General features: G+C 37.4%; 2 protein-coding genes across 4 annotated transcripts in view; both read left to right on the plus strand.

The window, feature by feature from the left end:
* Positions 1-21,762, plus strand: part of ELOVL7 (ELOVL fatty acid elongase 7) — a 31,006-nt gene extending 9,244 nt beyond the window's left edge. For all 3 annotated transcript variants that reach the window (XM_052670473.1, XM_052670470.1, XM_052670471.1), the window contains exons 2-8: positions 9,161-9,254; positions 11,713-11,903; positions 14,056-14,136; positions 14,527-14,583; positions 16,280-16,385; positions 18,999-19,135; positions 19,867-21,762. In XM_052670473.1, the coding sequence (XP_052526433.1) occupies positions 9,191-9,254; positions 11,713-11,903; positions 14,056-14,136; positions 14,527-14,583; positions 16,280-16,385; positions 18,999-19,135; positions 19,867-20,070 (840 nt within the window). In that variant the 5' untranslated portion in view covers positions 9,161-9,190 and the 3' untranslated portion in view covers positions 20,071-21,762. The remainder of the gene's footprint in view (positions 1-9,160; positions 9,255-11,712; positions 11,904-14,055; positions 14,137-14,526; positions 14,584-16,279; positions 16,386-18,998; positions 19,136-19,866) is intronic.
* Positions 1-22,926, plus strand: part of LOC128074290 (uncharacterized) — a 497,996-nt gene that overhangs the window by 410,541 nt on the left and 64,529 nt on the right. The window lies entirely within an intron of this gene.

A 22,926-nucleotide genomic window follows, 5' to 3' on the forward strand; every position in this document is an offset into this window, starting at 1 on the left:
TAGGTTAGCATGATGATCCCTGCGTAACAAGTCTTGTTCCTACTTGTTTTAAGGGGTCTTCTCTGGAAACTGTAGTCTAGTTCTTTGTCTCTTTATTTCTTTTTGTTCAAGTTCCATGGATTGTGCCCACAGTGACTATTTAATGACAATTTATTGATGTAGCTTTTCTGCCACATGAGTGGATGTGAACTCTTGTCTACCAGTTCCTGGTAGCAAACTGTTTATTTTTTAATTAATTAGACATGTGAGATCTTTATATACAGTTCCCCTTTTGAGTGTTAATGAGGAGGTTATGTGTTGCAACTACAGCTTACAGTTGAAGAAAGGCAATGGTCTCTCATTCTTATCCCACTCCATATTTGCACAAGTAGCTTTAATCAGGCAGGTATGAGGGCTGCTCCAAAAGTAATGCCTCCTATTTCATTATGTGGTCCGTGATGTCAGAGGTGCGTGTTGGTAATATGGTAGTAGAGCTTGAACCTTCTTGCCAGTATTCCATTACATTCTGTTGCCATATGACAGATGGCAGCTGAGTGACAGTCTGACAAAATGGTGTCTGACGTGGAAGTGCATATGAAGCGAAGGTGTGTCATTGAACTCCTCCATGTGGAGAAAATGGCACCTACTGACATTCATTGATGCTTGCTGAACACTGATGGAGACCAAACAATGGATGTGAGCAGAGTGAGGGGAAAAAAAAAACGCAAACCTTTTAGCTTAAATATCACTCTTTACCCCTCTACATCATTTAGAGTTTACTGTAGAAGGAAAAGGTCCAGATGGGTGTAAGCTCTATATGTTGTGATTCTTACTTGTAGAGGAATGAATGGGTGGCACAGGGTGTGTGTGACTGTGCTGATGAACATACTAAACTGCATCATTACTCCCTAGCCCATGGCTCTTGTTCAGTAAAAGCCTGTTTAAAGTGACTTAAACGAACTGATCTGATCTTAAAATGAAAGCAACTGCAGAAGGTTTTCTGGTTACATAATTAAGAAGGAGGAAAAAAAGGTGCTGTTAAGTCCTTTGGATAAAGAGGAGATTAACTGGAATCAGATCTGTTGCAGATACTAAGTGAATACATTGCCAGAGGTTTTTGATAGGGGTAATGATATATCAATAGCTAATGGAAATGAGGTTTCATTACTGCAAATATTATATCATAAGTGAATCTTATTTTGACTTCCAGGTAAAAGTTGTCACACTGTGTGTCACAAGACTTGCTGTGCTGGCTGCAGTGGGTGGCTTTGGGAGCTGCTATCACCCAGCTGGAATGAAACCTGTAGAAGCTGAGCAGAAGCCATGCACTGGCAATTAGGGAGAGGAGCTCCTGTAGGCTGGTTGTAGAGTGGCCTGTAGCAGAGGTGAGGAGACAAGTGAGACTAGCTGATGGCAGGGTGGCTGACCTGCAAGTGCTCAAGTAAAGGCAGAGCAGCACTGATAACATCTTATATCTCAAGGAGCTTTTCTCCCTTATGTTTTTGCCTTTCTCAGTAACACTAGGAACATAATGAAAGGGGAGGTGGGTGGGTATGGAAAGCGATACTGCTGTTTGTGGTGGTTGTTTCCCAGGTGAAACTGGAAATCCTCTTCTGGACCAGCCCAGTGTTTCTCTCATCATTGAGATAAACTGATGACTGAATTCAGATTTGAAAAAACCTTCCTTCCAGGTTATGTTTGCAGGGACTATGATTTGATGGGCCTTTCTATGGGATTAGTCCCTAGGATTGCTTACAATTGCATCAATGTTATCCTTAGTCTTTTGCTACCAGATCATAGCACAATACATTTTGTGTGGCTTTGGTTCTTGTATCGTGAAGCATCCCTTGTACATGTGATGGACAGATTGAGGGCTTCCTGAAGTGGTGTGTACTCTTGATTGAATATATAACGCATGATCATCTATGGTTATGCAGGACAAGGCATGAGCATCTTGTGCTCTCCCTATGTGATTTCACCATCAGTTTAAACCTCTATGACAAGGCTGCTAATCTGACTTTCCCCACCTTCCTGTGACATCACAATTCATGTGATGTCTTCTTGTTCTTTTCCCTTGTTGTTGTTTTCCTTGTTGTTTTCCCTTGCATGAACTTCCTCTGGTGCATCCACTGCTTTTTTCAGAAGATGAAGATTCCAAGTGGGTTGCTGAGCTGTAGTGGTTTAGGTGTAGAGGTTTTTTTTAACCTCTCCCTCGAAGCTGGGCACAAAATGGAGCTGTCTGTATCTGTTACCAGTCTTCAGTGTTGACTGAAATCTGCAGTATCAGTTAACAAGTTTTAAGTGGGTGTGGGAGGAAATACAAATTGTCTTTATTTTATCAGGATGGGAAATCCACTTGGCTGGCAGAAAACTAACATGAAACGTGATTGAAAGGGAGTGTTTTCACTAGTTCTGCTGTTTATAGGCTACTTTGCCCGTGTAGGTAAATGACAGATTTGATGGTAGTTTAAAAAGCCAAGATTTAAGTACGGAGATACCATATAAATAATGCAATAAAGGTGACAACAGAGGTTAAGTATTAGATCTCTTACTGACTTCTGCCAGTGTGGGATTTTACAGGCACGTATTCTAATACAATTTCTAAACCTCTTTCTTTGGTTTTTAAGATATCCCCATTCTTTGTAAAGGAATTTACATCTTCTCTGAAATCTGTATTCCATTCTGATGCTAAATGCATGTAGAGAGGTGGCTGATAAAGTCTAAAGAGTTTTTTTTTTAATGGAATGGCTTCAGAGATAGAACTTTAATAAGAGTGACAACTAATACATCTCAGTATTAACAACAGCAACAAAAATCCACCCATTGCCAAGGAGGTTATAGCCAGCCTACCTGTGAGACGGGCCTTTCAAGAGGTGGGCAGTGTAGTTGAAGGATGGTGTGAAGGATTGGGATTGTCAGGGAAACTTCTCTGAGGGAAATCTGTAATGCCAGGAGATAACCAACTTCATTGCAGAATGTAGGTGAGCAATCAATATAATGTAATAGCTATTCTGTATTTGTTTGCAGTGTGGCATAAGGGAGTAATGTAGTTAAAATAACTGTTTACGTAACCATGCACCCTTGAGAAATAGGAAGGGCAGAGCTGATATTCTCCAGGTAATGCAAAAGATAACGATCTGTGAAATGTTCTCGATTTAATTACCATGTGAACTTCAAGAGCAGAATTAACAATTGTATATTAAGTGATTCTGAAACATCGAAGTTTCATAACTGTGTCTGAATATGTCAGCTAGTATTACTGTCATTTCTTAAGAAGTTGTGAAATCAGAACTGCGTGGATCAGTGCTCTCTCATGTTCCTGAAGGGTCTCTGGGATGAGAGGGGTTCTGCCATCATTACCTGCTGGACATGTTAGAGGGGTAACATTCTAGAAAATGTGCTTCTAGCATCTGCCTTGGGTGGAAGTTACCCCAATGAAGCTTGTACTTTGCTGTCGTATTTCCAGTCTTGCTGAGCAATACCTATAAAAGCAAGGCCCTCTCTGTCAGGATCTGTAAAGATATGACAAGGAAGAATGATTTTAAACTAAAAGAGAGGAGATTGAACTTAGATGGCAGAATACAATTTCTTACTGCAGTGATGTTACCAAGATTTGCTTTTAAATAGTAGAAGTATATTTTAATATTAAAAACTCTGTAGGGGGAATAAATAAGTGCAAAGAATGGCAAATATCTCTCATGTGGGTTAAGCCAAAGAATGCTAGAAGCTTGTTGTTCTCATTTAAAATTAAAGAATGTTTGAGGCATACCAGTAATTCTTATTAGAGGAAACAGTATTATTATTATTTTTTTTTTTTTGAACTAGCAGAACTTGAGCGCTTCCAGCAACTTAATGCCTACTGCTTGTGATCGTGAGGCATTCTGAAATGGTTGCTGTGGCATTTTGCACATTCTTGGCTGGCTTAAATTTTTTTATCATATATCCCCTCTCCAGTAAAGTTAATGGTCAGATTTTAAATCAGTTCTGCAAAACTGCATGCTTTATTTCAGCTGTCTACTGAGCTGGAGAGCAACAAATGGTATTGCTCTTTTGATGCAGCCTGTTCCATTGTTTGGTTCACTAACGCCCCATCTTTATAACGATGAGGCGTGTTTATTTAAAGGTCTCTTAAAAACTGATATTAGTGCAGCTGGCTTGAACCGCAGTGCACAGGATGAATTCTGTTGCTATTAAAATATATATATTTAAAAAGCACTCATTTATTTCTAAGAGTCGAGTACCTTCACAAAGGTTTTCACAGATGATTTAATTTGTGTCACAGAATTGACTGCAGTGCTTGTTTTCCAGAGCTTCCAGAGGACTCTACATATGTTCTTTAAAACTTTTCAGTCAGCAAACTGAACTTGAATTGCTGGATTTTTCAAAAAACTAAAAACAATAACAACACCAAAAACACTTCTGTTACATCATTCAAAATAACTGAATTCTGAGCATTATTCCATTAGTATCACTAACTTTGAGCAAGTTCACTCCAGTCTAGGCTATTTTAAAAAGAAAATCCCCTGCTACTAGCATGCTGTGTCGCTTCCTATAGTGTTCCTATTATAAGCAGGAGATGGAACATTGGAAATAAAAGAGCTGATGTGCTGATTCTGCAGGTATGTTAGCAGGTGTATGAACTAAATGTTGTCAAACTGACTGAACTGTGACTAAATAAATGCTTAATGTGCGAATGGGTTCATAGTGTGAAGAGCTAAATCTGTGTATTTAAGAAATGGTTTTCTTTGCCTCCGGGTCTTTGTCCCTTCAGGCTAAACACTTCCTGTTTCATGCTTAGAAGATAAGTTCTGTAGGCTTTGAAAGCTGCAATGGAATCAGACCTGTGCCAGCGATTCATTGGGTTTCTTCCTATTGACATGATTGTATTGCAAAAAAGCAGCCTTCAAAATTGTTTGGTTTTTTTTTATTGATGTACAGTCTAATTGTTTCTCTTTTGTGTGGTTATGTGGATTTTTTTGGAGTGTTCTTAAAAACTAACAGCAAGAAAAATTACAACAAAAAGACTTGTTGTGGTATTTCCCAGTATGTATGAGTTTGTGCATGAAGTGTAAAGTGACAAGACAAAATGTACCTCCTAATGTAAATGTAACCAATTGCTCATAGAAGTGGAATTACAAAGGAGAAGTAGGTGGCTAGTTGAGAAATCAAATAGAATTGTAAAATGCTTTGAAAATAATGTGGTAGTGTTGCATGCAAAAGTTGATTTTAAATCTTCTAGCTGTTGGGAGGTTATGAGCAGCACTGTCTTCCTCACAGACATTGTTCCTGCTCTCGGAATACCTAGTTGTGTCTTTTTGTTCTCTGCTTACTTTCTGATGTAATTTGTTAGCATCTGCGAGGCAAAGCTGAGTGAGGCGGACTGCTCTAGGGCTGCACCCTTCTCTTCTGTCTGGCAGCTAAGCTGCAAAATTTCCAGAATAAGTTCAGCAGTGGTTGTGAACAGAAACGAAACTTTGAAGACTGGTTGTATCAGTACCTGTGAAATGTTTTTAGGGGGGAGATGGGGCAAGCGTTTATGCAACAGTATGGAAGGAGCATTTTTTTGTCCGCTGCCTATGAGCAGAAGTAGGGGATTAGGAGTAGTCCAGTTCCAGTGGCCAGCTGGCATTAGAGTCGCTGTTTAAAGACTGACAGCACGTTTATCTGATTCTTAATACAAAACTGAAGTGGTGTTGACACGTCAAATGGATAAAAGCAAAGACTTGTGCATTGCTGAGGTTGCAGTTGTCAGGTTTCGAGGTTGCAGCCATGAGGAGAAAAAGTCTATCAACACCACAAAGAGTAATAAGTGGCAATCTATTCTGAGCAAGCATCCACACGGTTTCTGGACTTTTGAGAGCATGTTTGGAGGTAGTGAGATTCCTCATTTAATGTAGGTCTTGATCAGCATATAGAACTAGCCAGTCTGAGCTTCATTTAGATCATCTCCAGGTTGACAGGAGGAGAATGAATGGCAGTGAATTCAGTAAGCTATTGTTCTTCGTTAAAGTACTGATTAAATGTTACGTGATTATCTGTATTCGGTGTATATATATATTTTTTTGACTGAAATACTGAGCTGTTCTGTGAACAAAGTATTTTGTAGGTTTAGGTAAAATGTGTTGAACAAGGCATCTTGTTTGATATGCCTCGATATATAGTCTGATATACTCTTGACTGGATATTCTAAGCTGACTGAAGTAGGAAGAATTCTTTATTGTAAGTCTAACTTGCTGTAATTAATCTATTTAATAATTATTAATAAAGTACAGATTTTCAACACTTTTCCCTAACGCAAGTTAACCTTCAGCCACGTTGCTTTGTTGATTGTTGTACGATCTGATAAACCTTGCTTTTCAGCTTAACTGGGTTGAGTTTACATAGTGTTATTATCATCCATAGTTTGGTTTCTGAAGCAAGATGACAGGGTTATTTATAATTTGCAAAAAAGAAGAGGGTCATTGAAATTTACAATAGAGAAGGAAGGAGATATTTCCTGCTTTTTCTAATTTTGCTAGCACCTTTATAAACACAGTTTTATAACACTGTGGTGCCTTTTTTAGAAAAAAAAAACCAATAATTGTGTAAAAATGGACATGGACTTCTTTCATGTTGAGTTCTGTTAGAAGCATGTATGGGCATATGTCTGCTCATTGAGCTCCAGTGTGACTGTACATGTGTGGGGGAGTAAAAATAATTGCTGTGGATTTATGGGTACAGCTATTGCTGAGGAATGTATGGGTAGTGATTTATTGGTTATGCTAAATGCTCTCGATCACAGTTAATGTAAGATTGCTAGAGCAAGGCACCATTGAATTGAAAAATAAGATTAATTAAAAAGAAAAAACTAAAGAACTGTTCTCTGCAGAAATCCAGCTCCTGTTGTATTTATCTTAGCTATACAGATTCCTCAATATTTGCTTGCTTAAATGTAAAAGAGGGAAAAAGGGAAAATTCATGCTTAATTTGAAAATAAAAAAAGGAATATTTGATTCACCAGGACCTGAAGATTATAGCGCCCATGTGTGTGAACTGCACTTAGGCTGTTAGAATTGCCCTGTCAGTAATGTAAGGCAATCAAATTAATCTGTGTAGGTGGAAATAGATTAGGCTATTGTGTGCTTTCATACTAAAGGTCATCAGGCTATTTCTAATTTTAATAAGGCTTTGAATTACAAGGAACATTCAAAACTGTCTCAGCAAGACACTGTACCACTGGGCATGTGGTGGAAAGACTTAATATAAAGAGTTCAGTACAGCATAATAACAAAATTAAGCTTTTGTGAAGTGAGCAACTGTGTGGGGGATTATGGGATTTTTCTCTACTTTCTAATAGCTGTGTACGTGTCTGTTTTTGTTGTGCATTATAATAATTTTGCATTTATGTAGAATGTTACGGTGAGTGATAATTGCACAGTAATAAGAAACATCTTCATTTTAACTTGTTTGATGAAAGATTATAGGCTTGCTGGATCAATGTTGACTTCTGATACCCACAAAAAGTAGTTTTGTAACATCTGTAAAGTGGAAGATATAAATGATAATCGCTTCTTAAGCGTGATAGCTATGAAGAAGTAAGGAGTTCACCCCCTTCGTCATACTGAAGATGTTCAGCAATTTGCAAATTTAGCTACTTGAATTTCTATTGTACTGTCTAAATCAAGTAGTATAGGGCATGTGAAGATGGTCAGCATAAAGGCAGTGATGTTCTGCTAGGAGATGACGATGGTGATTCTGGAAGATGGTGTTTCTGGAAGCTGTCAGCAGAGGGAACAATTTCTGAACAACAAGAAAGGGTGGTTTCAGGTGTATACACACAGGACAGAAGTGCAAGCAGGAAAATGTGGGTAGCAAAAATTAGAGTTGGTAAGAGCTAGATCAGATGAACCCTAATGAAGGCAGGCTTGTCAGTTGTGTTTTGTGATGAAGGGCTGGCGTAGCGTGTTATGGGGTGATTCAATATTATGAAATTCCAGAGAACAGGAAATGCTTTTAGAACTAGAGATAAGGAGGAAAATATTTTATAGGCTTGCTACAGTGCAGGATCATAGAATGGCTTAGGTTGGAAGGGACCTCAAGGATCATGAAACTCCACCTCCCCCTCCTCTCCTTCCTCTCCCCCCCCCCCCCCCCCCCCCCCCCCCGCCAACCTCCACACTTAATACTAGACCAGGCATACATCAGGGTGGTAGAACTGGCTCTCAAAAGCTGCAGCTGACTTAGACTGGAGGAGTATGAGATTGGAGGCCAGAACAAAGGAGTTGGTTATCAAGGTGTGTTGCAGCCTGGACTAAGAGGTGAATACTGTGCGAAGATTATGCTGAGATACTGAGAGTGACACTGAGTGGGAGTAGGAGTGGAACCACTCAGATGTGCTGGGATTAAAAAAATAAATTCTTTGGAGGAAATGAGCTAAGGTAAGGGCTGGTGGGTACTTGATTTCTGGAGTGAAAAATCAGTACTCATACAAATGTTTGGTGTTTTATATTTCTGGATGTTGCTGTGTGCAAGCTGGATTTGCTGGAAATTTCTTTGAGTTAATGCTATTGCCAGTGGTACTATAATGCTTCATAATGCTGTTGTAGAAAGAGATGATTCATAAGAGTGTGATTTGCATGCTAATTATAATGTGGCTAATTACTGTATTTAAAACAAGTGTGCAGACATTGGAGTCTCTTCTCCCTCCCACCTGTCTTAGAAACCCTCCTTAGTTAGAAAATTGAACTTTTCAATAGTAAACATTACAAAGAGGAACTTCACCACTTTACCAGTGCGTTAGACTTTTAAAGGAGATGGCAATAAAAACAAACTAAGCAGCTGCTCTTTATTTATATTTTCCCCTTCACTGTAATGGTTAACCACAGTGTGGTTTCTTGAGATAACGCTTTATGGCATGGAAGCACCTTGTTCAGTATGCAGAGATTATGAAATCATATCGTTGTGCGTAACAGCTCAGCTATAAGTCAGCATCAAGTGTAATGCAATATGGTCAGCTAATAATGCTCCCTAATCTGTATTTCACACGTGGTGCTCCATCTAACTTTTTCTTGTTTCCATTCTATTTGCTGAAAATATTTTCCAAAATGCTGTTGGAGAAGGCTATTGACATAATGAGACATTGAGCTTTGTTTTATTAATTACACAAATCTATATTTATGTTTTGTTTTCATTTTTCCTGCAGGCAACGTCATAAAATCTTAATCAGGTAAAAATGGCCCTTAGCAATTTGACCTCAAAGGCTGTGCTGCTCTATGATGAATGGATCAAAGATGCCGGTGAGTCATTTAAATCTAAAGCTTAACTTTCAATAATGATGAAGTTCAGTGTGTAGATATTGTAGGTGTGCTGATACCAGCTTAAAGTAGCTTTGTCTTCCTGTACGTGTTTCATAGACTGGTCATGATAGCTACTGACATTTTTAACTACAAAGAACAAGTTAGGTTCTGAATTTAAAAATAAAACAAAACAAAAACAAACTTGGCTAACTTACAGGTATAACCCCAGACTAATGAATGCAGGAAGTGATTACTCTGTAGGAGTTTCTGGCTTGCTTAAATATGAAGTTTAGCTTTTTTCTATGCTACTGAATGCAAAGCTCTAACTTTTTCACTACCAAACAATGGTAGGCTATTGATAGAACTAGGTGTGTGGTGTTACTGTATTTTCTTTTCCAAATACAAGCCCTGATAAGGTACAATATATTGAAATTAGCCTTCAGAGCAATTCACTCTCACAACCCTATTTCAAAGATTAGTCTCTTGGTGCACCCAATATGAGGATATTAAACATGTTTTGCTTTAACATAATGTTAGTGTTCCTCATTGTGGTAGCCATGTAGTAAACGGCATTGGCTGATTCTCAGGGAGACTTGAGAAGCAGTGAAAGATTGATAAATACTTATTCCAGTATAGCTTCCAGTACAGCTAGGAACTATCTGTCTTGTTCAGTAGCATCAGAGCTTGTCTATGACCAGGGAGTTTTAGCACTATGATGCATGTGGGTGAAATGGATTGAGATGGGTGACAGAGCATTTCTGCTGCGCTGTCCATGATGTCACAATTTGAGTTTCTCATCTCTCTCTGCTCAGTAGTGCTTGTATATGGCGTCTTATCGTGTATTATGGTTTCTTCAGAATCAAATGAGAAATGTTTTAGTAGTACCAGTGCGAGGGGTGGATGCAGAAAAGCAATCAGTTGTGAAGAGCAAGTGACTATCTTGCAATGCTATGCATACAGATGCAGTTTTTTCTAATCTGCTGTGCAGTGGTTCACAACTCCATTTGGTTGGTGATGGGCAGCAGCACTGGGCACATAACAGGCTGTGAGGAGTACTATAATTAGTTTTCTTCAAGTTTTTTATGTTTATGTAAAGCCCTGAATTCACTAACAAGTATCACTTACATGACTGTAAACAGCGCTAGAGCGCCTCGTGGATAACGTGTTGCTTGCATGCCGTAAGTTGAACGCAAATTAAACATTTAACAAGAATTGCAGTGGTGTAACTCCGCTGCCAACACACAGCACCAGACCATGAAAGCAGCAGTTTATGGAGTCAGTAGATATCTCAGGGTCTTTCTGTGACTGTGGAGAAATGTAAGTCTCTTTTAGCTGGGGCTTGGTGGTGAAGCACAAATAGGTGCAGTAGGATAAAGATGAAGTTTAAAAGGGATGGCAGCATGTGTGGGAGGAGACTGCAATCACTGAAATCTGTCTGTGGTATCTGGAGAGGAACTTGTAATATTTTTACTGTTTGGAAGCTTGTAGTATGAAATTATGTGTTCGGGGGTGCTGTGGAAGTGGTGACATGCCAGGACTTGTTAGGCACAAGCTATGAATACCAACTGATGGGATGGAATGTTTTCTAACTTTGAAATCCCCATACTTATTACCTCTAACAACATACTGTTTATAACACTTGAGAATCTTGAAAAGTGGAGCTACTCCCTGTCTGTACCTTGAACTTGCGAGACAAGGCTTATGCTTTTCCAGAGGAATGCAGTCTTGTTTGCAAATGCAACCTCAGTAATCTGCTTGTGCATTGCCTTCCAAGCCACGTTAATGTAAGAAAATGCTGGCTTTTCATTGGGGAGAGCTGTAGACTGAAAAGAACTTTAGTTGCGATTCCATGTGTCTTTCTCATTGTGTAGTGTGAAGAACTGATGACTTATGAGAAGCTGCTGAGAGAACTGGGAAGTTTAGTCAGGAAAAGATGAAGCTAAGGAGAGACGTTATTGTTCTGTACAACTGCCTGAAAGGAGCTTGCAGTGAGGAGGGTATTGGTCTCTTCCCTTAGGCGGCTAGAGAAACAGAAGGGAATTACCTTGTTATAGTAGGGGGATGTTTAGATTGGATGTCAGGAAGAACTTCATGGAGAGGGTGGTCAAGCACTGCCCAGGGAAGTGGTAGAATCCCCATCAATGAAGGCATTTAAGAGATGTGCGAGCTTAGCACTACAGGACATAATTTAGCAGTGGCATTCAGTAGGTCAGGCTGCTGTTTGGACTTGGTGATTTTAAAGGTGTTTTCCAACTATGTGATTCTGCAATTCAGGAAGAAGCATAGAATCCAGCAGGTGCTAACTCTTGTTATCTGGCTGGAATAGGTTTGAGACAAATGGTGTCTAAATCTTGATCAGTGAAGGTAACACCTGAGCCATTAAGAATTAAATACTTTTCAGAAGCCTTTTTAGGTTTTAATGAGTACAAGACAGATCTGATTTCTTTTTTTCTTCTAGATCCGAGATTGGAAGGCTGGCCACTCATGTCTTCACCTTTTCCAACAACCTTTATAATTGGAACCTACATTTATTTTGTCACTTCACTGGGACCCAAACTCATGGAAAATAAAAAACCTTTTGAACTGAGGCAGATAATGGCATTTTATAACTTTAGTGTGGTAATACTTTCCTTGTATATGACTTACGAAGTAAGTATTGCTTTTATTTGCAACATAGTTATATATTTCATGTCTCTAAAAACCCTAATACATTTTAATAAACTTATTAATAAACTTACTAATGCAATTCTTGCTCTTCAATTCTCAAAACTGTTATTCTGATTTACTTTAGTTATAGTTCTCCAAGCAGTATGCTAAATAAGTTGAGCTGGTACTTGATAAAAAGAGAGTAACTCATACCTTGAAAAATAGTAATATATTTTATATGCAACCATATATAATTTACAGAGTTAAAAATCCTTGCAATGTATTTGATATTCATTGGCTATGTTTTTCTTAGTTTTATGTAATTGTTTTTATCCTATGCCACAGTCAGCAACAATGTTTCATTGTGATGTAGAATATATTTACTAAAGAATAATCTTCGGTTAGGTCTGCCTTTTGAATTACAAATGCTAACAATATCTAACTTTGAGTTCCTCATCCTCTAAAATTTTTTTCTTAAAGTATCTTTGAACACTGGATGGTGTTTCAGAGAAGGAACACTGAGGTTTTGCTGTAGTTCATAGCTCAAGCAAGTATTAGACTTTTAAGAAAGCAAAACCTGGTTACGTATAGAGCTAGTGTTGATTGGCCAAAAGGTCCTTAAGAATGAATAGTATAGACTGTTTAGAAAATTTAATCTAGAACCAGTTTTTTAAACCTTAAGATAGATATCTGCTTAAGGTCTTTTTTTTTTTTTTTTCTAAAGAAAAGCCTGGTGAAACATCATTATGCTAGTAACTAATACTGATGCTTTTTATATAAAATTTGGTTATGTGGTTATATGGTTTGTCAAATTATTCATGAAAAGGTGCCAGATAATCCTGCCAAGATGGCAATGATTCTGCTAGATCAATTGCAAAGATCTCATCATTATTTACGATGAACTGCCTGACGTTTCTTTTACCAGCACTTTAACAACAGTGCAGCAGGAGTTGCTTGGTGTAATGGTGGTTGTTTTGAGTGCTCTAAGTGTTGGGGCAAGATGCACATGTTTGCTTTTTACTTTTTGTTTCGAAAAATCATCAAATGTCTGTTTGTGGTTTGTTGATAATCTTGATTATAAACCCTCAAACTTATATAAAACAAAGTTAGTAGCAGACCGAATTTTAACATAGCATTCAATCTGCGTCAAGATTTGTATTTTAAAATTTCATGAAAGGATGCATAGATGCAGTATGACAGATTGAATCTCTGCTATTGTCTGACTCAGCAAAAAGCTGAAATTTGTTTTTCCTCTTTGGATCCAAGCCATTTTGTGGGTGTTAAAGTATTATGCTGTGTTGGTGTTCTAAATCTTGCTTTATTTAAACAACTGATTCTTCAGGAAGTTAACACATTTATTGCAATTGCAGACTAATTCATTTCATTTGCTACAGAGCTGAACCTCCTATCATGCATAAGAGGATTATGATGAGAAGTATTTTTTAAATTGATATAAGATGCAGTAGTCTCAGTGGCTGGCAGGAGAGTGAGCAAGTGCAATATTAATAATGTGGCTCTTGTCTTGAGTTCTAATGCAGTCCAAGATAAATGATTGAGAGAAATTACTGATGATACATGCAGGCCTGCCTTATACACGTGCTCTTGACTAAAAACATTAGCTTCTAACCCATTGCGTCAGTGAAAGGTAATTGAATCATGCAGTTAACTAAGCAATATTTTAGGATTTAGATTTAGGGTACTAGAACTGTAGTGGATATAAATTTGTTCTTCATTAAGGGTAGTAAGCTATACTTCTGAGTTGTACTGATTTTCTTGAGGAGTAAGATTTTTGGCTATGATAATGGCTTCCAAAAACTTTGAAAATGTTGACTTGCTTTTGTGGTCTGATTTATATAGTTACTTAGCTAGCACATGTTTTGAGATGTTGTTTCTCCTCCTGTTAGTAATGCTGTGAGATAATAGGTAGAAAGAAGCTTCTTGTCTGTAGGTGTGGTCCTGGAATTACAAATTCGTTAATCTGCAGCAGCAAATGGTAACTAGCCCACACAGAGGTAGGTTTCTGACAAGCTTGCTGATCCAGCAAGTTTATAACGTTGTTTTGCTCTCCTGCTTAGTTACGGCAAAAGTAATCTGACATTAATTACTTTTTCATAAGACACAATGTAAACCTATGCTCTAATTTTATGTGCTTCAGTTTCTTATGTCAGGTTGGGCAACTGGCTACTCATTCCGATGTGATATTGTTGACTACTCGCGGTCACCTACAGCCCTAAGAGTAAGTAGCCAAATGCAAGGCCATGTTGTTATGCTACTCTGACTTTATTTCTGGAAATGCTTTCGAACAACCAAATGTATTGCTTTAGAGTGGAGTGCTCTAAAGGATAATGCCTTTCAGCATAATGTAGAACATATGAGTTAACTGTAGGGGTTGGTTGTTAGGGAAATGGGCAATACATTTGTTGGCTTGTCTCTTTTGGTTTTAGAATCCTCTAAGGATGAAATTTTTTAAGAAAAAATTGAAACAAAGCCATAAAAGAAATTATGTATCACCAAGGCACTGTTTTTTTTTTCCTTCCTTTCTTCTGTTTTCTTTTTATACACTTACTGCCATTTCTTGGTTTTATTTATGATTATTAGAATTTAACCGTGTTTTTCACTGTTGCAGATGGTACGAACTTGTTGGCTATACTACTTTTCCAAGTTCATTGAATTATTAGACACTGTAAGTATTTGTAGCCTAATAAGTGATGTATTGATGCTTCCTTTTCTCAATAAAAGAACCGCTTCTATTGCCCCAATAGAAGGCATAAACTGCTTTTTCATTAACTCTGCGACCCTCATTACTAGAATACCATGGAAGTGTTAACCTGTACTGTCTTTCATTGTATTCCCATCATTCCTTGACAACCAGTGAAAATGCTAGTTAGACAACATACTTCTCGAAAATTAGGAAGCCCTCATAGCTTGGCTGCTTATCAGCTGATTACACGAACCCACTGTGCTGCAGCAATGATTGTCTCAACACAGTGGATAAAACACGGTATTGATGATGTTGAAATCTGTTGCATGTCATCTTCAAATTTTTTTCTATTTCTTGGAATATTTACATCAAATAGCACTGAATAGAACATAAGTTGCCATACCTACCTTCTCTGAAATCTTTTGTGTGTTTGTGTGGCCGTGACCAGAGATGCATGTAGTAGTAGGCCTGTATTCCAAACTGTTTCACAGAAAGTCTGAACTGCAGTGTATTAAAGCAGAATGCAGGCCTTGGTCACTACTAAGAGCAGTCTGCCTTACCTTCTTTCTGAAGGGTTGGCAGAGGTCTTCTCAAGACAGCTTCTGGATGCTGGAGTCAGCTGTGATTTCTTTGTCTTATGGTACTTGGTGCAATAGTGATGATTCAGGGGCTGACTCACAAGTAGCTTGGATGTTCTATACCCTGCAAGCAAAGTTAGCCAGCTGACTTGCATCTACCAACAGTCATTTTGAAGATCCGACTGACTGGGACAAATGGAATAGTAATGGAAGTGACAGGAATGTTGGAACTGGAAAAGCCTGAATGCCTTAGTTCTCTATTTAATAATCTTGTTAAGATTGGTACTTTCTAATTAGCGCTGGGTTTGTGAAAAAGAAAAACTACTTGTTTTATTTGAATCTACCCGATCAGATACCTATTTCTCAGCAGCTTTTTTTTTGTTGTTGGAAGAGTGATTTCTTAGCTGCATATAAGTTAGCTGTTTCCAAATATTTTTCCTGGCTCACCAGACTTAATTTTTTTGTTTCTTTTCTTGCCATCTGATATTACCTTTCTCATGACCTGGCATCTTATATTTTTCTTCCTGTTGTGGCTTAACACTTATCTCAGTGTTTGTCCTTTTAAATCTGGCCCATCAATATCTATTAAAAATGCCTGCATATATTCTTTCCTATGTTGCCTTTTTCCAACAGTAGCTAATTTGGCGTTCAAAATCAAGTGCTCTTCTTCTAACTCAATATTTTTTCTTGCCTCTGTCTATTCCTAGCCCTTTGGTTCATTTCCCTAAATGTCTTTTCTTTCGTACTTGTAGTTCAGGACACTTAAAACATCTGATCCTTCTTGGTAACTTCTCAGTCCAAGCATGTCCATCTCCAGTGTCCACTGACACAGAAGGCAGTGTCAGCCTTGGACACTTTCTTTCAAAGCTTGCTCTGGCTACTGAAAATCCATAGGTGGATTTTAATACTGGTTTAATTTTTTTTGAAAATTAGTCAGTCATGTCCAGAGCATCACTTTCTCACCTTGTCCTGCAACTGCAACAATGAAGAATTTTTAAATGTACAGTAGAGAGCAACCAGCACTGACACATACAGTTTTCTGTAAGTATGTTCTGCTTGAGTATCTTCCATAACATTCTGCCTGTTAAAATCTGTTTCAGATATTTTTTGTGCTGCGTAAGAAAAACAACCAAGTTACATTCCTGCATGTCTTTCATCATTCCATCATGCCATGGACCTGGTGGTTTGGAGTCAAATTTGCTGCAGGTAGCAAAGAGACAGTTTAACTTTTACATATCTTCTGGTAGCAAAATTTAAATGAGAGACAAATATTTGAAGAACAGATTAAAAAATTCTTGCGAACGTTAATCTTTTAAAATTTGTATGCCTTCAGGATCTTTGATCTGAGATACATGACAACTATTTAATTGGGACAGTACTAATTTTTCTTATTTGACATAATTTTGTTCAGTTGAGGGGAAAAAGTGCAGAGGAGAGAGAGCTAAGCAAAGAGCCCAAATATGTAAAAAAGAGGTGTGACTGTGACATTAAAAGTGGTAGAAAAGAAGTGTAAAACAGAAGTTTGCACCTACTTTGAAGACATTAGTCCCTTGGGACGTAAGAGCTGAACTGGAGGGGAGTACTGTGTTCTTGTCATTCCTAGCATTTTTATTTTTACTGTTGTTAGGCAGCATAACTGATGCTTATTTGCATTGAATACTTTAGCTTTTACAAAAGTATAGACCTTAATTATTACAAAAACTTAGGCTATACTTGTACTTCAAACTGATTTATTTTGTCCTCTTTAAACTACCTTTTCTCCTTCCCTGCTCTGTGTTTCTGTGCACGCTACAAAATTAGTGTGTAGCACTAATAAATAAAGCATGAGAATAATCGTCTGGTAGTTGCATAATGGAGAAATACATACTCCTTTAGCAGTACATCTGTAGGAAGGTGTGGAGTGTTTTTTCTTACAGGAGTTTTTTACCAAGAAATGTTTTTTTTTGTACATCTTTCTTTACTCATGTTTTCTGATATGCTTTTTTCCTTCCAGAAAAAAGCAGTTAAGCTGATGAATAGAACTATGCTGGTAACATCTGATATGTTAGTTCTTGTTTTATGAATGTGAAAACAAGCCTCAAAAGCAGTGCAGTAAACTTACATAGGGGTCTTCTGAACAAGCCCAGTGTGCAGATCTTCCTTGTGTATGGAAGGATATAATTTTACTGCATTTGCTGAATTTCTGTTATTAGGAAGCTTGATCACCTCTTTTTCAAATGTTGATGAACAACTGGAATTCAGATTAATGGAGAAAATTGTAATTAGTTTTTTTCAGCATAAGCTTAGTATAATCCCAGCGACAAATAGCTTCTCCTCTTCAACTTCGAAAAGTTCCCATTTATAAGTGACTTTCTGCCTCTTTCCTGGGCATTGGATCACTATACCAGATATAGGCTTCTGAGTTTGCATCAGATTCAAGTTTCCCATGTGATAATTTGACCAATACTTTCAGCAAACTGTGCAAGGCCTGTTTTCTCACCTGCTCAGTCATGAAGAGCTGTGTTTATTTCTACTCTATTGCTAATCTTTATATTAATTTTTTAAAATACTGTTGTGTTTAACAATTTATTTTTTTCCAAGAATTTCAGTCCTGCTGATGATAATCTTGTATTCAGCTTTGTCACAGTTTGTCCTTGCTTCTAAGTAATGTGGTTGTGGTCTCTACTAACCAAGCTTTTCTTGATGTGATATAAACAGGAAACAAAGTATTTTATATATCTATAGTGGTGTTTTTTGGACCATATTCTTGTACTGTTGTTTTTTCCCCTCTGCTTTAACTATTTATTTTTTCTTTTGCATATTCACTGTGCAGGCCAAGAAAAGTATGTCCTTTTGGACTGTGAGAACACTCAAATTATTTTTGAAAAACACAAATAGCTTAGTTTCAAAGACAGTTTGCAATCACAGCTGGAGCAGCTATGATCTATCAAGCTGGAGGTAGTGAGAGCTACTAAAATCACAAAATAAGTTTTATTTTTAACTTAAGTGATTTTCAACGGCAAATCGACTTTTGGATACAAATGTTTCTCACCAAGTGTCTGTTCTTCATTTTTTCTTCCTCTTTTGCTTTCTTCCTGATGGCTCAACATTTTCATGTTCACGATTCTCTTAAAAATAGCTTGCCACTTCTTAATTTGTACTGTAAAATTTAATTAATTACTTAAAATTACCTTCTGCCAAATTATCTAACTCCTTTGTTGATCCAATGGAAAAAGAAACATTTCTTCGCATGCTACATGAAATGTTTTTGTCTTCCCAGTTCCAGTCATGAGTTTGCCCCAGAGTATTGTTACTTGGCCTTAAATTTCATTTTCACTGTATGCATGCCTTTGAGATGGAGCACAGATTTGTGAGGCCTTCATTTATGTTGTAATTAAAGAAATGTTCTGTCTGAAACTATGATTTCTTCCTTGGAGATTTGTTGGGGATTTATTACTTGTACTCCAATGCTCTGTGAAGTTCATCACGATAAATATAGGTATAAGGCAGGTGGAAGACTGCATACATCAAATGCTCTTCATATACATCTTTCATTTCAAGATGTTAGTGATTTTCATTTTATTTAAGGTCACCACAGTTTTATTGCTGTTTTGGAACATCTTACATAAACTTTTGTGATGAGATCCCTCAGAATTGGTCACCCCCATTCTAGTCGAATACTTGGAGGATTAATCAATGTCTACAGAGTCCCATAGGCTTTGTGGTGGTTTTTTTTTAGTTTTGATTCAAACTGCTGAGTCCTGAGGTGTCCTTTTAGTGCACAGTGCAATATGCTACCTTATTTTGTTTTTTTTTGTTTTTTTTTGTTTTTTTTTACAGGTGGCTTAGGAACATTTCATGCTTTATTGAACTGCATTGTGCATGTTATCATGTACACCTACTATGGAATCTGTTCTTTGGGACCGGCCTATCATAAATACTTGTGGTGGAAGAAGTACATGACAACTATCCAACTTGTGAGTAGTTTTCATTTGACTTCAACATCTCTCAGAAAGCTGATTGTGGCTAATACAGACAGTACAATATATTTATGCCTTTTTTATTCATGTAAATATCATACAGTTGGTCTGTTGGCTGAATTTTTGAAATTCTGAGTTAATTCAAAATTAATTTAGCTTCTGGCTAAGCAATTACTGCTTGCAAACACATCTCTATGTAACTGGGAATGATTTAGCTTGAATATTTATAAGTTATTTAGAGGCCTTTTGTCTTGGCAGTATAAACTGTGGATTATTAACTTGGCGGTCTTGTGGAAATTTTGTTTTAGTCCTCCATTCTTTTTTGGGATCTGCAGCCTTTTGTGTCACATGACAATATGCGGTCAGAGCTAGAAGAAAACTAATGTTCACAAATCCTAATGTGTTTTCTGTTTGACTGGCTAGTTTACCAGAGGAATGTCCCATTAGTTACTGGTCACTGTCAAAATACTTGTTTCTTCTGAGTTGATCAGTGTGGACTCCTTTTCCTGTAGTATGGGTTTCTCAGTGCTGACTATAATTCATATTGTCCTGGCACTTCTGTCTTTAATCTCAATGCACTAACAATTGGGGAGCATCTAATGCTACATCTCAGTACCTGAAAAAGCCCCCAGCATTTTATAGACGTAAGTTATGGTAAATCTTTTTAAATGTCAGTAGAAAGTTCGTCTTTTAAACTCAAGTATTGATTTTATCTTTTTTTTTCCCAGGTTCAGTTTATTATGATTACAGCCCACATAGGACAAATCTATGTCATGGATGATTGTCCATACCAGTATCCAATTTTCATGTTTATTATTTGGCTATATGGCTCTATGTTTTTAGTCTTGTTTCTCCACTTCTGGTACCATGCCTACACAAAGGGACAGAGACTACCAAAGATGACAAGAAATGGCATCAGCAAAGATCAGTGAAAAAAAAAAACAAAACCTCTTGCCTATGAAAAAAAAGAAAAAAATGTGTATGTCAAAGTTAAAACTTGCACTACTTGACAATCAAGAAAATTGGGTGCACACACTACACCGTGTATATTTTGTATGTTTTCTTCCAAAGCAGACCTAGTATTTTTGCTCTAAGTTATTTGGGTTTCAGAATTTGGGAAGTAGAAGAGGACAGTGTGGATTTGATTTAAAAAAAAAAAAAAAAAAAAGTGGGGAAGGAGGAAGGCTTGTTTTTTTTTCCAACAACTTGCTCATGTCTTCCCTGCAAGAAATGAACAGATAGATCACATCTGTCTAGAAGATGCAGGAAAATAAATGTATTTGATGAGAAAATTAAAATGTGTATGACAAGTACAAAGTACTTTGAACATTAAGGGAAAAATTACATCGCCCTAGTGGTTTACAAGTTGTTGAGACAGTTAGCTGCATTTTATTAAAAGAAATCAGTAAATATCATCCTTGAACCTAAAGCATATTATGAGTATAGCTAATATATAAAATCTGCTTACAAATTATATTACTTTAAAGAAAGGGATGTATGTTAATCTGTTAAAATATGGCACTTCATTTGAATAGAGAATTTTGGATATACATTCTTTTACTGAGAATTCATTTCATGTAAGAAACTTTTACTCATTTAAACATTATTCAAGATGTAGGAAAACTACTAATACGGGGATTGTCTAAACTGTCTTGCAGTGTAATGATCAAAACAAACTACTGATTTATTCACCATAGTATTATTGTATTCTTATTAGTCATTGTGTCTAGGAATATATTTTGATATTAGTAGGCTACACTGTAGGGAGGAGGAAATCCTGTAATCAAGTAATAAGAATCTTAAGTCGTCACAAATTGTAAAGAAACTGATTTTGATTGAAATCTGAATGTCAGCTACCATGATTGTAATATGCTGTATTTTCTTCCATTCTCATTATCTATAAAAATACCTCCCTTGGAAGTCAAGTCTTCATGGAGTTTTATCATTGTTTTTTGTTATTATTGTTTATGCTTAACATCTCAAGGTTAATGTTTCTGTATTAATAGGACCGATTAGCTTGTCTCTGTTCCTTCAGACTGGGAAAACAGATGTGAGCCATTTTCTGAATTCCTGAGGGTAGGGTAGGTAGAGGTGGTTCAGTCCAGATATGGGATTAACTCGTATGGTGTTTTCCATGGGTAGGCAGGTTGTTAGGGCCACACATACACAGAAATTAAAGGACCTTGCTATTTGTATTCAAGTTGCATTTGTAGCATATGAGTTCATTAAGGAAATGGCTCATGCAACAGATCTTTAAATGAGGAGATAAAGGTGTTTAAATCAATGTTACCTTTAAATGTACTGTTTTCTATTATGATCACTGCTAACAAAAAATAAGCTTGTGTTTTTTTTTTTGTTTTTTTTTTTTTTTGCTTTGTGCTTTATCTGATCTGTGGAATTCTCAAATACACAAAATATTGGTGCAGGTTTGAATTGCCTCCCTGTTGTACAATTCCAAGAAAATAAGTTTTGTAACCTAGATACTTTTATGGGGATAGCAACATTGATGTACTGTTAATGCAAAAAGAGTTTAAACTTTATCTTGGACATATGTTGCAAATAATTTCTTACAAAACTGCATATGAATCTTCTTTATAAAACAAATAAAAATAATTTATATTTTACCTTTTCATGATTTATTCTCTGGGGCTATCAACTCTCATGGCAGACTGCAGTTAAATTAGGATTTGATTGGTGTGTGATATATATCATGATCTTCATTTAGGTGCTTAATCCTCAAATCTTTAGTGCTGAGTTTGATTTCCCTGGCTGAGCATGGAGGGAGATTCTGCACAAACTCATACCAGCCGAAGTGCTGAGTGGGGAAATGCCATCACTGACACCAAGTCTCAAACTATGCCAGACTGTATGTGTGCCCTTGGCTTCCAAAGTAGCGGCTTATCTCCTCAGAACCGAAACCTTGTGTTGTATAATAATGTGTTAAAGAAGTACTGATGAAGAAAGAGTTCTCTGTAATCCTGTAGGTAACTCCAGCTCTTGAGGAACTCATAGTTTTGGGCTGCCCACTTTGCTGTTATTGCTCCCACCCCAGTGGTACAAACGCATAAACATGTGGTGATCAGAACCGGTTGGAAGTTTTACCAGAAGTAAGAGATGGTGCACACAGTCACAGTTTAGGTGGAATGTGGCCTACAGCAGAGTGTGAGGGGCTGTGTGCTATTTTCTTAGTCTGCAACTTGGACCAATATCTGCTTTTTTTCCACACACTGAAGCTGTGACAATGCATGGTCAAAACTGAGCTCCAAAGTGAGCGTCTCTACACTCCTTTAAGGAGCCAGGAAAATCTCCCAAGTCCAGCAGTTGTGAAGCAGCCAACTGCCTCTGCAGCCAGTTGCTAGGAATCAAGATTTAATTAAGCAGAAGATGCTTATCAGTCCACAGGCTGTCTGCAAGGGCTGCTTTAGAGTCCAGCTATGTAATTCCTTGCAGACTGCTTTTGTTCCTGTGTGTTGTATGGGTATGCAATCAGGGGCTGCATACAGAACAGTTATCCTAAGCGCTTCATTCCAAAATCATAGGATTACTCAGGTTGGAAGAGACCTTAAAGATCAAGTCCAACCATGACCTAACCATACTACCCTAACAACATTAATGTTATTAATCCCATCCTGGGTTGCTGCTTGTGAGAATCACACGGGCAGTTCGCTTTTTTCCTACCTAACAGTTGTATGTCAGAGCCGAGTGCTACGCGAACCATTTCACAAACAGTGAACATGTGATGGCAACGAGGGGACAAGGCTGAGACTGTGTCCCTTAGGCTTATGACA

The sequence above is a fragment of the Tympanuchus pallidicinctus genome, unplaced genomic scaffold (genome assembly GCF_026119805.1).
Source record: "Tympanuchus pallidicinctus isolate F22 unplaced genomic scaffold, pur_lepc_1.0 scaffold9, whole genome shotgun sequence".
Classification (NCBI taxonomy): domain Eukaryota; kingdom Metazoa; phylum Chordata; class Aves; order Galliformes; family Phasianidae; genus Tympanuchus; species Tympanuchus pallidicinctus.